This window comes from Hesperophylax consimilis, chromosome 26 (assembly GCF_061612785.1).
Source record: "Hesperophylax consimilis isolate HC1 chromosome 26, BYU_Hcon_1.0, whole genome shotgun sequence".
Classification (NCBI taxonomy): domain Eukaryota; kingdom Metazoa; phylum Arthropoda; class Insecta; order Trichoptera; family Limnephilidae; genus Hesperophylax; species Hesperophylax consimilis.
In genome coordinates, this window is record NC_142861.1 from 8,527,858 (window position 1) to 8,543,692 (window position 15,835).

General features: G+C 34.7%; 1 protein-coding gene across 1 annotated transcript in view; it reads right to left on the minus strand.

The window, feature by feature from the left end:
* LOC149411061 (uncharacterized) overlaps positions 1-15,835 on the minus strand; it is a 57,825-nt gene that overhangs the window by 35,106 nt on the left and 6,884 nt on the right. Inside the window, exons 2-3 of the mRNA XM_089647633.1 lie at positions 12,020-12,433; positions 3,812-3,978 (exon numbers count right to left, since the gene is read on the minus strand). Coding sequence (XP_089503759.1) covers positions 3,812-3,978; positions 12,020-12,107 — 255 coding nt within the window. The 5' untranslated portion in view covers positions 12,108-12,433. The remainder of the gene's footprint in view (positions 1-3,811; positions 3,979-12,019; positions 12,434-15,835) is intronic.

Consider the following 15,835-nt stretch of genomic DNA (forward strand, 5'->3'; position numbering starts at 1 on the left):
CCCCAAGGGAGGAAGGACATGCAAAAGAGGAAGGTTAGGAAGTATATAACTATTCAGGTCTGGTCATCAAACACAGCCATTTGTATTTTGAATGGCGGTCTTTCACCAGGGCAATACTGAAAGCATCTACCACTTAATCTGTATAACAGTTATTTTTTACAAATCTTTACTTTAGCACAGTCGGGGGGCCTTTTTTATAAAAGGTCATAAAGAATCTTCACAAAAAACAATGGTTTTTTGTGACTTTTGGCAGAAATCCTTTGTGTGATATTTCACAGATGTAAAAGAATACAAAAGAGACGTCAACCAACATAATGCATATTTGATGACAAGGTCACAGGGTAACACGGAAAAATTACACTTTTCTGTCACAATTCACAATGTAGTGTATTAAAAACATGTATCCAATGGCAGGCGTGTTGGTGTACAAATTAAACAAAAGGACAGACGTATGTAATAACACGGTGACATAACAATGCCGTGTTAAAAGGGAAAATATGAATGGATTGGGAATTAAATTATAATCATCGCCGAGTTGGGTTTATTGAAAATTTTGTTGTTTTTAAGCGATACCGCCATCCAGAAGAAACGTTGTTTGCAATGTTGAATAAGACAAAGCTCATTAGAAGCGCGTTATGGGCGCATCTGCGTATCCAAAGAAATTTGGACACGCGATTGGCCTATTTGGGGCGAGTCATAAGGTCTTACATCAATTGACTACATCAGATTTCTTTGAAATCAATAATAAAAATGTAAAAAAATCATAAAAAATAATGCAAGGCTAACGTAGGCATAATGAATAGCATTAAGAAAGGTACGCTTAGATATTGTGGACATGTAGAGCGAATGAATGAAGAAAAAATAATACAGGACGCGCAAGTGAATGGTAGAAGATGTTGGGGACGAACGAGAAAGACACAACATAATCAAGTGAATCAAATGTATAAACGAAGTATGTATGAATCCGAATGAATCCAGCTAGGAGTGTGTTTCAAGACAGAGTTGTAGAGCAGTCAATCCTCCTAGTTCGCCTGTTTTTCCACTGTACAGACAGGGGCGAGGGGTGCTTTAAAATTAAGTAGTATAAAAGAAAAGTGAGGTTCAATGAACCATCATTATCGAAGCAATACCGACCTACATACTAGACTAAACTTTACGTAATAAGGTAACTGAATGCATAAAAAGGTACTAAAGAAAGTGAAAACAATCATGTTTAACAGAGCATTACAATTAGGTATGGTAAACGGAACAGAAGAAGACTGACCTTGAACATGACATGTTATGTTTTCAAGGTACTCTAATTGGGCTGACCTCATTTCAGCACTTGTTGCATTAAAAAAATCAATTTCAAAATACTTAAAACTAGAGATATTGAATAAATTAACCGGTTAAGTTCGAACCCAAGTCGTTTTATATATGTAAACCTTGCGTCTATGTCGGTTACCTTTATATTGGATATTTTAAAATATTTTTTGGATTTTATCTTTCATCTAGGTTAAAAAATAGAATAATTTTCAAAAATTAAAGTTCCATTTATCTTTTTTTTTCTGAAATACATTTTGTTGCATTTAAAAAAGATGATCGAAATGTACTGCAGATGCAGTGATCCAGCCCGTTGTAAAAAAACTAGCTAGTTTCAAAACCATAAATATTCATAAACACAAGTAAGTGATAATAAGATCGACAATTTAGTGATATTTTTCTTGGAAGCCTTGAACCAGGTGATGTTAGCCATAATGCGATGATTGTTTTGAAGAGAAATTGAGAAGCACGAAAGCGAAATCTTAAAAACAAGTTAGTCTAGCAAGTTTTGGTAGTTTAATTTTTTTGTTTGTAAAATTACAACTTTTTTGGTTAATGGAGATAACTATAGTATTTTTAAATTATAAAAATAAATCAAAAACACTACAAACTATAACAATACTATAAAAATTAAACACCGGCTACGAGGTAGGGTGTGACGTACCCCATCCAACTTTCATACTTCCAAACTCAACACTGCACCCCGCCCCCCACTCCCTTACTTCCAGCTACTGTGACGACGTGATTTGCATAGCAACAATAACATTAAATAATCTGAAATTTTTCTTAAAAAAATTTCTCGGGTATGACATACCCGACCTCACCACTCATATCAGGTTAAAAATACTAAAATAAACAATTTTGTAATGTTATTTTGTTTTTGTTTAATGTAAAAATAATAAATTGAAAAAAAAAACAATAAAGATAGCAAACTGGGTGCGAACACTGTGAACCCATAGCTCTGCACCACCTGGCAATAAACTGGTTGAATATATATCTATTATCAAAAATTACCCCTGTGGTAGCGGTGAAACTTTGCCGGTAACTAGCTCATACTGTGAGCGGGACAAGTAACTTCTATAATTGGATATGAATAATTGATCACGTAGTGGAAACTCCATTCATACTATTGAATTGTGTGTAAGGGGACCAGTGCAGAGTGCTGGGATTTTGTTCTGGGACGGAATAAACTGTTGTCAATTTTTAAATAAGGTTTTCCTTTGGGGAAAGGTTTGCACATCAATTTTTGAGTTATTGATTGTAACGACATTTCTAGTATGAAAGAGATGGCATGGCAGAAAGTAATATAAAACAATTGTCAAACAACGATTGTCCAGTGTCTCTTCTTCGTCGAATTAATACATACATTATTTATTGACTAAATTTCAAATAGAATTCAATAAATATTCAACAAATTTACACAAAAACAATTTTAACTCATCTCATTAAAAACTGAACAAGTTTTACGAAAATACATGAAACGCACGGCTTAAAACAAACGAACCCAAAATAGCAAGTACCTAAAAACAATACAACATTTGGACAAAGAAATCTCAATTACATTGCGATTAAAATATACAATAACCTTACTGACAAGACAATTAAAAATCTATCATCTACAAAGGTCGTCGTGAAATTATTAGTCAACTCACCCTAATCTAAATTATCCAATACCATTATTGTTACCAATACTAAACTGATTTGATTCTGGCAAATATTTGGCTTCCAACTTATAAAAAAATGTACCCATCGAAATTAACCCTATCGAAAAATGTACCTATTGTTAACCCTATGCACCCGAAAGATTTTTGGTATGTACATACCGCCAAATCGTAGCATTTTTTAAGAAAAATAAATTATTTGAATTGAAATATAAAAATAAAAAAACTTTTTTAGATTTATTATTTTTTTGTTTTTTGTTTTAGTAAAACAGGTATGCAAGATATAAAATGGACACAACAATTGATTATTTGAATGTGAAGTCCAGGTTTACTTTCACAGGTTTCGGAATACAATCGTGTTTCTTTTCTCCCACCTCGAATTTTTGTATTGGAACATACTGCACAGTCCTTTTTAGTTTCAGAACGTAGAATGTGCAATTTATTTATAAGTCGGTCTTCTGTAGGGAGAGTAGCAGAGCATCATCTAAATACCTCCTCGTAAGTACCTAAGTACCTCCTCGATAATCTTGTACAATTAGATCGACCAATAATTTGCTTGCGCTAACAGAGGACAACAACGGACTACTGACAGCGGAATCAATAGGGCGAATGAAATGAACGAAGCGGGTCTACATGCACCAACTTGTATTCCGTGTAGTTTGGTCGTAGCTCGGTGACAGTCGGCAAGCTTCTATGTCAAATCTCCCTATGTTTCTATGTATTAACTATGGTAATGTGAAAGATATCTACGCAGATGTTATTGTTTTGAAGTGATGCGATTTTGAGTAAGAATTTCATCCAACTATAATATTATCAACTCATTAAGGCAATGTGAACTCGAGACCTACCTGGACCTGGAACATGGTGATGGAGTCATCCAGCATCTGCACCCTGACAGCGAGCATCTTGCCGCCCTTCTTGGGGGTAGCGGGGGGCGTGCGGAACAGGGCCCCAGAGCTGCCGCCGCCCCCGCAGTCCACGCCGGCGGGCGTGCTCAGCGAGTGGTGCATGCGCCCTACGGACAGACAAATAAATAAATGTTAACAATGTCAATATAGGAATCAAACAATGTCGGTATAAGTATCAAACAAACAAACACTTTAACAATGTCAATATAAGAATTAAACAAACAGACGTTAATTAACTAACTAACGAACCATCACGCGTTTCCCCGCAGGTGTAGGCAGAGAGGACGGACCGCCAAACAACTCGGTCTTGGCACACACTCCTTGCCTCATTCACATTCATACATACTCTTCTATTATTCTGACTCTTGACATGGCCTAATGACACATTAACAATGTCAGTATAAGAATCAAACAAACAGACGTTAACAATGTCAGTATAAGTTTCAAAAAAAGAAATTTTAACAATGTCAGTATAAGTAAGAAACAAACAAACAAACAAACATACATACATACATACATACATACATACATACATACATACATACATACATACATACATACATACAACCTAACCTCTGTAAACCTATTAAAATTTAACTTCCAGATATAAATACATACTGTCTTCTGTCTGTCTCGACACAGGTTTATCCTAGTGAGACAGACATCGAAAAAAAAACCTGTAAAAAAACTTTATATTGTTAATAAAAAAATTAAAAAATTCTTATATTTATTTAATTTAATCTTTTCTTTCTTCATTTTGATTCTTTATAAAGCTCCCTTGAGGTGATTAATCACAAAAATGGCACTGATGAAAATGGCGAGTAATTATAAGATGATTTTTTGTGATTCAATTCATGTTTACTGTCACAAATCATATTGATAATCCTACAGATAATCTACGATAATGATAATGTTAAAGATCCTCATAACCCGCAATTGTGATGCATTAGGATATTATCATTGCATTATTAAAAATTTATAATCTATAATCATCACTGCTCAGTATCTCTAGAACAGTGTTTCTCAACTTTACATGGCTTTATATCACATTTTGGAGGTGTGCTGAATTGTCATTTTGATGACATGCCCCGTCACCGAGCGTCAGATACTCTTAATCGTAACACGTATATCGTCATCTACTTACATGACTAAATTTCGAATTAACTCCTTACAATACATTGCACAGAAGCAATACAACGCATTACCTAGTAATCTAAAACTTCCGGCAACGAACAAAAAAACATTGGCAAAAGCTCTTAAAAGCTATTTCCTCAGCAGTTTTATTAATGACGACACATTCTTTCTATGGAACTCCAAAATAACTTCTGCGTTTATTTATTTGAATGTATCTATGTTGTCTTGCCTATAATATAATGTTGTCTTTCCCGAAATAAGTTTTGTAAACTCACTGGGAATAATACATTATAACTTATTATTTTGTAATGCATTATTTTGTAATAAATAAATACTACAGCGCCCTTGAGGTGATTTTGCACAAAAACGGCGCTATACAAGTCATCCAATTATTATTATTTATTTATTATAGTAGCGGCGACGTGAGTACCGCACCAGAGTCCCAACTGCTCCCAATCGTCTAGAGACACTGAGAGTATACCTCAGATCTGGTCACCAAACACGTTTAACCCTTAGAATGCCAATTGTCCGTTGTACATAGCGGCTGACACTATTTTCGTAATTTCTTTTTTTTAGCAAAATTACGTTGTTGTAATTTGTAACATCTAACGTAACCTAATGTATAACCATATTTATATATCTTTATATACATTATGCAGTTTATGCAGGACAGCTATTACTCTTTACAAACGAAGAAAAAATTTTGACGTACTGTTTCTGTACAAAGTTGTGAACTGCCTTATTGAATCCTCAGCCTTGTTAGAAAGGATTGTATTTCATTGTCCTGAACGCAATACCAGATCAAATACCTTATTTTATATACAACATTTCAAATCGAAATACGCACAAAACTCCTTGCTCGGGCGTATCTGCAAATCTTATAATGCCTTCAGCGATATTGTTTTCTGTATTTTTTACTGTACCCTTAAATCGTTTTAAATCAAATTAACCTTACTATGTACCTAAGTTAAAAATATTACTTCTGTATTGTTTAGTATTCTCTTTTTAATCATTTTTCACACACACTATGTACTTTATTAATTTTAATTAATTTCTAGCTTTTATAAATATTATAAATGGAACTTAACTGCTTTAAATCATGTTCTATATTTTATGTTCAATTATTTTTTTTGTAAAACTGTATGTTTCCTAAATAAACTAAAATAAAAAATAAAAATAGCTACTTCTATTCAGAGAGATATATTTTTTTCTCTCTATAATAAATAAGTCATAGGAGGAATTCCTGTAAATAGATACAGGAATGAATAAAATGAAAAATTATGATATTTGACATGGAATTTTGTGATGTGCATAATTTATTATTATTTTATCTGTGAAAAATCACAGATAAAATAAACATATTTGCAAGAGACGAAACAACAAGCTAGAATAATATTAAGATACATTTTTTCCTTTTCAGATGAATAAAAAAAAAATTGTATGCTAAGAGCATTTTCAAAACACCATATAATCGAGGAAAGTGCGGTGAGCTAATAGGAAATCGACATTGGACGTCTTGGCACACTTAGGGTTAAATCCATTTCAGGAAACGTTACGATTCTGAATGGTAGTCTTTCATCAGGGCGATACTCAGAGTATCTTCCACTCTGGAATGTGCCGCAAATTTACTATATTATAAAGAATAAATTGTTAAATAACATAAATTAATCAAATAACATTTACTTGCAAACGCTGGAATTTGACGCGTTCAAATTAAATTAATAGCCAGTGATTGTAATCGTTCATCCACGGAGTCTGTCAAAGACCACCACTCAGAATCGAAATATTGTTTGAAATGACAGGTACTTCCCAACCTTCCTCTTCCAATCTCCCTTCCCTCCCGGCTCCTTTCAGTCTCGCAACATACCTCATTTAGGGATTAATTTTAAATATTTTGAGTTACAGCAGTGTAGCGTATGGGAAGGATGTGCAAAGTGTAATTATCAACAAGCTGCGAAGAGTAGTAGCGTTAAATTGTAACTTAGTTCAGTCATCAGAAATAATGTGTTATTTGACCACCGCGTCTCTCTGTTTGTGCGCTTAGTTCTTCTAAACTACGCAACAGATTTTGATAGGGTTTTCACTACCATTTAGAGAATTTCTTCTGGAAGGTATAAATATAATAACATGCATATTATATTTATAGAAAGTAGATAAAAATTGATGTTTTGTAATCAAGTTATAAAAAAAATATTTTTGGGCACTTACATTGCTAACGCTGGCTAAACCTTATGAGATACATAAAAATAATGTGCTACAGAATTATATATCTTAAGGCGATGCCATACGTAGTAATGCAAAATCATGTGTTTTTGGTTTGAAAATTTGGTCGCCTAGAAATGTTTCAGATGCTTTAATTAAATACTGCGAGTAGAATACATCTCGGCCTTTGAAATAATCGAGTATTTTTTAGATTAATCTTTTTATAAGCCCAGAAAAAAATAGTGTAAAGGCCTATGAAAACTGCTTTAAAGTTCAAAATTTCCTACTTACGAACCCATTTTCGGTTATGATTTTATTGTATAATGTGGCAAATTAAGTTATTTATAAAATGATCGAAAAAAAATTTAATATTTATGCCTGAACATCCACAAAATAAAATAAAAGGCACTTTTTGGCCATGTTTTTTTCTTGCATAAATCAAAACAGGCGGATGGTGTTAAACGGGAATTTAAACCTTATCGCCATCTACGTAAGGGTTGTTATTGATAGCGGCTCAATTTAAAATATTACACGACGTAGTACATCGCCTTAAAAAGGGCTACAGAAGTTCGTGATGGTATATAACTATTTCCTAAGTATAATCCCCAGCAACACCGGGTACACGTCAGCTAGTATGATCTAAACAGTGTCAGAAAGAGAAAACACCACGCTTTATATTCAAATCTAGAAGTTAACCACAGAAGAATTAAATTGTACACCTCTATGAAACCAAAGATTCCGACAGCAATTTGAGAAAAATTTATGAAACTTTGTGAATTTTTTATTAATGATCGTTTTTATATGAAACGACAAAAAAGTGAGCTGACAATAATGATTATAATACATTGTGTAATAAAATGTGATTTTTTTCTTCATTAGTAATTTTAGTTTGGAGTTTAGACTTTAGATGAAAAACCGTTAGGTGAGCCATTTTGAAAACTTTAAAATATTATTAAAAAATTTTGATATTTCAAAAATTACATGTTTATTTTTAATAATAAATTAATTTTTAGATACATACAAAAATATTCCATTTATTTGATTTTATTGCAATGCGGAAATTCACACAAATACTTTCTGGTAGGAAATATAAAGGTTTAAAATACAAATTTCAACCGATTTAAAATAAGTTTCTCTTTAACTCTTTAAGTTTTATATTCTAAAAAAAATATATGTTATTTTCGAAGATAATATCTACACATTTGTTATGCCGAAACGTTAATTATTTAAAATTCCCTCGATAGCAAAAAATCGCAAAGTAAGCTCCGAAAATTATTAAAAACCAGTTTTGTTCTGTTATTTAATATGTTATAGGCATGAAAAAATTCACAGTGTATCTGAAAAAACTACTAAAGCATTTGTCGAGAAATTTTTGCTCGATTTCAAACGAGTCGTGTTTTATTAAAGATTTTCACCATTTTCGCTTAATTGTTATGATTTTTTAATATTAGCGCGCTCCCTCTAACATTCGTATTTACATATCTCCCCTTTAAACCATCTTTGAACGCTTACTACGGGGCCAGGGTTTAAATGTGAAATAACTAATTGTTAAACCTAATTTATATCTAAAAAGTTTCATTAATAAAAAAATAAATGTCGAAAAATGCACTGTTCTACATGTTGGAAAAACTAACCCTACACTTGCCTACAAACTTAATGGAACACCTCTAAAAGCAGTGACATTACAACAAGACTTAGGAGTTACCATATCACAGGACTTTAAATGGGAACTACACATCGCTGGAATTGTGAAAAGAGCAAATTCACTAACATATCTAATCAGGAAAACCTTCCTTGACCTAACACCGGACATGATGTTAAAAATATATAAAACATATGTGCGACCTCTCCTGGAATATGCTTTCCAAATATGGAGTCCTTACTTCACAAAGGATATAAATCTGTTAGAGAGAGTACAGAGACGTTTCACTAAAATACCAAGAGCTCTGAAAGATCTACGATACGAAGATAGACTCAAGGAACTAAGATTACCAACCTTACAAGAAAGAAGAGAAAGGGGTGACTTGATCGAGACTTTCAAAATTTTATCTGGACATTACAGTTGCCCTAGCATCCAAGAAATCTTCATTAATAATAAAAATATAAATCTCCGTGGACACTCAAAAAAAATTACCAAAACGCCTTTTGCATCTAATCCTAGAAAACACTTCCTTGCAAATAGAGTAGTGGATGCTTGGAACAAACTCCCACAACATGTCATCGATGCAACAAATATAAATCAATTCAAAGCTCTATTGGATTCACATTTGGAGAGAAGAAAGGACTTAGTTCAAACTTAAAACAACTCAATTACTGTCAAACTTGTTGTGAAATCAGATATGAGCGCATCAACAGAATGCTGCCTGCCCATTACATAATAATAATAATAATAAAAAAATTTCTTCTAGTAAAGTACCTACATAGCAGCATTTATCATTATATTTTCATTTCTTGTATTGCTGTCTGTCTCCTTCAATAATAACTTAACTAGTCAATGTCGAGAATAATCTCAAATTGATATTGACAATGTCTGACACATTTCATTTTTATTATTTACAATCAAGGTTCAACCAACATTATTCATTACGATATCTAAAAATAATGCAAATACCTCGACATCTGTTTTTATTAATACCTAATGATGGCATTCTTTGTATATTTATCTATTGTGGAATGCAAGACATTAATTTATTATTAAATATCATTATCAGTGCCACTATCCTTTGAGCTGGAATGCAGAGAAAGGATGATATTAGACTGTAACCATGTGTAACCATGTCAAAAATGAGGAGATCCGGAAAGATCTGAAAATCTGGTGAAATACAAGCGAAATGGATAATATTAACCTTTTGAACGCGTTAATTTGCTCCGTTTTATCTATACCCGTACGCGGTACATATTTTCAAATACCTATGCACGCAATTAAATGTCAAATTATAGCATTCTAGCATGATTTATTGGACTATATAGACAGAACAGATTATTCTCCACAATATGAAAACAAATCCTCGTGTGTCGACACTCTTAGATGTTTATATTTTTAAAACAAAAACATAAAATTTCATACAAAGACATACCGTATCTTTTGAATGTGGTCCCGCCATTCACTCGGCGTGAGTGTACTTAGTCCACTGCGTTGATAGACACAAGTGGGACACCATGATCACTTATCATTTTTAGTTATGAAAAGTTGTGAATGACAAACTAGTACTAACGCCATCCGTTGACAAAAATGTAAACTAAAGGACTAAAAGGCGCGAAGAGGCGCACTTGATTATCGATCTTTTTTATGAATAATACAATTTTATTTTTGAGAAATTCTTGTAGATGTCAGCATCGTGATAGTTCTACAAGTGTCCAAGTGAGCAAGAAATACATTTATGACGAAAGAGCGCTGGAATATCGGCCGTCAAAGTTTCCGTATCAACTGTTGATACAGCCGCGTGTGAGTATAGACTTTTTGCCGTAACAACAGTTGATACGGCCGCGTGCAAAGAGTTAAGAAAGGGACGTTTAGATGGTTGGGCATTTAGAGCGGATGAACGAAGAAAGGAATGCAAGGAGAATATATGAAGCAGAAGTGAATGGTAGAAGAAGCCGGGGACACCCGAGGAAGATATGGTACGACTTAGGCTGATTTTAGTGTCACGCCGACCGCACGCGCACCGTCGGCGCTGATGGTCGAGATATATGAACTTCTAGGAAGCGTTTTTGAATGACGCGTAGCTATCAGCGCGCAAGGTGGTCAGCGCTGATGGCTACGCGGCCGTACACGTCGCGCGTCGGCGCCTCGTAGGTGTCGGCGCTGACGATCGCACGAGCGCCTCTGCTTTCAGTGAGCGTTCTAGTGTCGAGCGGAGCAGACGTCATCGCGTGTACAGTCATGGCGAATCGCGAAGTGGATACAGGTCGAGTTACAGGCCATATAACAAGACAAAGTCTCCAGTAACGGCTCCCTGCTCAATCAATGGATGAACATGGAGTCTTCGTCGTCGCCGGTTTTTATTTTTTTGGGATAGGTAGTACAAAGCAGCAATAACTAACACACTCCGCATTTTGGTCTTCGACTGTACAGTAAGGCGGTCAGTACGATACTGAAACGAGCCACGCTGAGCCTAGGCGCTGACGAACTACGCGCTGATCTATGAGCGCTGACGGTGAGCGTGACACTAAAATCAGCCTTAGTGAATCAAATATTTCAGTAAGAGTCAGGTCATGACAAGAAGTCAGAATAACAGAAGAGTATTATTATTATTACAGTGAAGACGGTATACGGATAGTACCCGTGAGCACGCATTCCTTTGAGTTTGTTTCCAGATCCAGTGAGGGTTCCTGTTTTCCCGTGTATGGACCCGCTGAAGGATCCTGTACCGGTAAGGGTTTTCCCATCGGAAGTCCCCCTTTGTTTGGGTTCCCTGAAGACCCCACAAGGAAAGAGTTCACAGAGGTGGCTTCAGCTCTTCTTTCCACCCCCTCTAGGTTCCGTTAAGGCCCCTAGTTTTTTGTTTTTGTTTGAATGGTCCAATTTTGGTACCACGAGTATCTAGGGAAATAAAAGGTCAACCTCAGCAGTGCCGGGGTAAGATCTAAATACTTCGAGGTATGACCCCGTTTCTCCGAGGCACCGTTCCCGACACTGTTCCCCAGAGTCAAACGGCCTAAGCATGGTAACTCACACCTTGACTTGGGATGGCTAAAGCAGTTCATATTTCCACTCCCTGAGCGATCGGGTCGAGTTGTGTGCCTCTCTGCCTACCCTGCAGGAATGGTTAGTTAATTAGATAAAGAAAGTAAGAAAATGGGTATAGTTACCGGTCCCGGCGCTGGTGAAGGCCACTCCGGCCGAGGACAGGTGACCCGTGGAGCTGGAGCCCCCGGGGGGCAGTTGGCTATCCATCATGGCGCCCCCTCTCGATGCGTCGGGTCACCACACCACCTTGCGGATCCCGTCCCCCGCTAGCATGGCTGGCGGAAATCTCTCCCGCACTCTCTGCTCCCTCGCTACCTGTCGCTAACCTCTAGCACTCACTACTTACGACCCGATTGTCACTTACACTGAGTTTACTGAGTCACTTGCACTACTACTACTACCACTACTCTGCTGACAATCTTACACTGAAGTGACGCTGATGCAAGCCAAGTATATTTTTATCACACTCACTGGCTGTAACTATTTTTTGCTTCTGCAATATTCAATTTGTCAGATTTTAATTTTATTAAAATTTCCTGTAAATTATTTAACAATTTTGTTAACTTTTCTCAGTAAAACATTCTTAACAGCTCTCCAAACTAGTGACCAAATTCTTGTAAAATTATTACAGAGTCGTAGATACTCTCAGTATCGCCGTGGTAAAAAATCACAATTCAGAATCGAAATGTTGCTTTAAATGGATTTAGCCCTGTTTGGCTACCAGATCTGAATAGCCAGGTGCTTTACAATCTCCTCTTCCCCATTTCTTTGCCTTCTCTACTTCTTTCAGCCTAACAACATACCCCAATTAGGGATGGCATTGACCAAAATTCCCAGTTGGGAAATTGCCTTATACAAAAACATCTTAAAATATCCAACTGAATTTGGCAAATGTAGGGTTGTTATAAGGCATTTAGTAAACATACATCAGAAATTAAAGCGTGGAAATCATTAGAAAAACATATTTGTTATGTTAGTTTACTTCTTATATATTCAATAAAACCTTAGAATTCGTAATAATCTATACAAGAATTTGGTCACTAGTGGCCGTTAAAAACATCAAGTTTTGGGTAAATTATTACAATCGTTTTAGCTATACCGTCAATTAAAAGACCCCAATCAAGGTGATTTTAAGAATACTATTTCTTCAATCGGTTTTCCAATCTAGACATACAACATATCCAAAGGAGTTAGAATCATACGATTTGGCAAATGTAATTACACAACTCTACGAGTCTTTCAGAATTTAATCTGTGCACACATAACGAAAGAGCGATATTAAAACCAAACTCAGTTGCAAATGTAATTACACAACTCTACGAGTCTTTCAGAATTTGATCTGTGCACACATAACGAAAGAGCGATATTAAAACCAAACTCAGTTAACTGTAAATTAAATCAAAATCTAAAAAGTTACTACATGAACTATGTACTGAAGGTTATTTAATTAAAAGTTTATTTAATAAAATTTATTGCTCTTTAGCAAAAGATTTACGATGATGAGGATAATTCCTTATTAATCAAAAATTATATTGATTTTTATGCGTGGTATTTATTATAAGCGCGATCTGAAAAGAAGAAAAAAAAATATTAATAATTATTAATGTCATAATATTTTATATCGTAATAACAATATAGTGAGATCGATTGTAGCAGGATAATTAACGAGCATACATGTAAATATCATTTTTAATTTTGTTTGCCGTGTTTGGTGACCACATCGGAATAGGCAGATACTTCTCAACCTTCCTCTTCCCTATCTCCTCCTCCCCACTTCATTCAGCCACACAACACACCCTAAATCATCATTACAACAGTCCCACAGGCTTCGGGGAGTTGAGACTGCAGTAATAAAATTTTTAAAAGCAGCCTCAAATTAATCCTATTTTTCCTGTACAAGTCACCACATTCATCTGTCAGGTTCGGAAACTTATAGTACAAAACGGGAAACTGTGATTTTATATTACAGTTGGAGTCAATTGTATAGTGTGTAACTATTTTGTTTCGTGTTTTCGTTGTAGAGTAAATCGTGTCCAAAGTTGGAATTTAAAAAAATCTATCAGCTGTTTAATGTGTTTTAAAATGTGTCAGAGAGATTCGGCTCCAAAATTTTAGTTGGCCCAAAAATAGAAAAGTTAAAAAAAAAAAAAAACAAATACATAGTACGAAAAAAATAATTTTTTGACTTCTCTATGTGATGTAGATTCTCCAGTTTCCCGCTTGTACTACGAGTTTCCAGACACCGTGTATTAGAGTATGAATCCCTCAATCTTATCTGCATACAAATAAAGGCAACAAGATAAATAATCTTGTATGCATTTTAAGGCGTATGAATCAGAAATACCATTTACATAGTAACTTTTTTAAGCAGGCATTGAACAAATATACTAAATTTTTTTAGTCAAAGTGAAATATAAGGACGGGTTGTTTCGGAGAATTTGAACAATTCATCAAATTTCAACGTTCATTTCCGGGGTCTGTAAAAGTCCTATGCAAGTTCTGTTAATATATCATTATAGGTTATTGGCTAGACAGAACTGAAATAAAAACAGAACTTGAAAAAATCTTTCGCGGAACTGGAAAATGAACGTTGAAATTTGATGAATTGTTCAGATTCTCCGAAACAACCCGTCCTTTGAATTCTTGTTAAAGCTTGAAGGGTGAGATCTAGCGTCATGAAATATCCTTTTTTCCATTTAGAAATTTAAGTTTCAAATCATCTATTTTAAGATCACAACATTTCCACTGTGAGCTATGGAGCTTTGAACTATTCATTGCAAGATACAACATGACAGAGTAATATAATATAGTATAATATATAGTTAAAAACACCCATTCATAGGTTTAATTTTTAAGAAATGTAGCATTAATTATTGAAAAAATAGCTTTTATAGCTTTAATTTTGCGTTTTCATAGTGTTTATAGCTAAATAGGATAACGTCAAGGAATGGAGAGTCGGCAAGATGGGAAAAACAATTAAATTAGCAAAATCACTTAAACATGTTTATTGTATTATTGATTGAAACTCAACATGGCACATGTTTCTACAGTAGAGTGTCATGTTCGTTCTATGATCTGTTAATACAAGATTATAGCGACTAAAAAATCGTGTTTTTATTATCGCTAAAAACACGATTTAACGCTTTAATTCGCGAAAATATAGTTAATGCTATGAATGGGTGTAATATAATATACAATAGTATTTTATAATAAATCTGGCTAATGCTTGAACGGTGAGCTCTGGCTTCAAGAAATTTGATTTTTTCCATCTCAATTTCCACCACGATCTATGGATAAATACGCAATGCCATAAAAGAAATTCGCTGATTCAAGATACAATAATAAAATTGATGATTGGTTAGTTTTTCATAAGCAAAATTCCCCAGACATAGTGTGGGGAAAATTCTCGCAAGATAGCGTGACTACATACGAAGGTAATATAATTATTCTAGGAAAACTATTGTATAACAGTTCAATGAAAGATTCATGGAATTTTTCTTACCAACCTTATTTTACCTATACGCTGTTTGTACAGCGCCCTTGAGGTGATTTTGCACAAAAACGGCGCTATACAAGTCATCCAATTTTTTTTTAATGCTTCCGATTTTTTTGTCCGGGTTAAATCTTCCCCATAGGAAAAACTAAACCCTTCCACACACTTTTCCACAAATGATCATCTAGTCCAGGGCTTCCCAAACTTTTTTCAACTGTGACGCCCTTGGGAAGTTGCCATATTTTTGCGACGCCCCCCCCCAATAAAAATAAAAATGGAAGCAAACAAAAAAGATAAAAAAGCAATTTTCTTTCTTTGGTATTAATGAGAAGGATGTGCTTGCTTTTTTGAGCATAGTTTCTCAAAACGAGGTTGAAGTTTCGAAATCGCCACTCTCGTCTCTGCCTCTAAATTTATTTTTGATCTGTACTTATTCTTAATTACT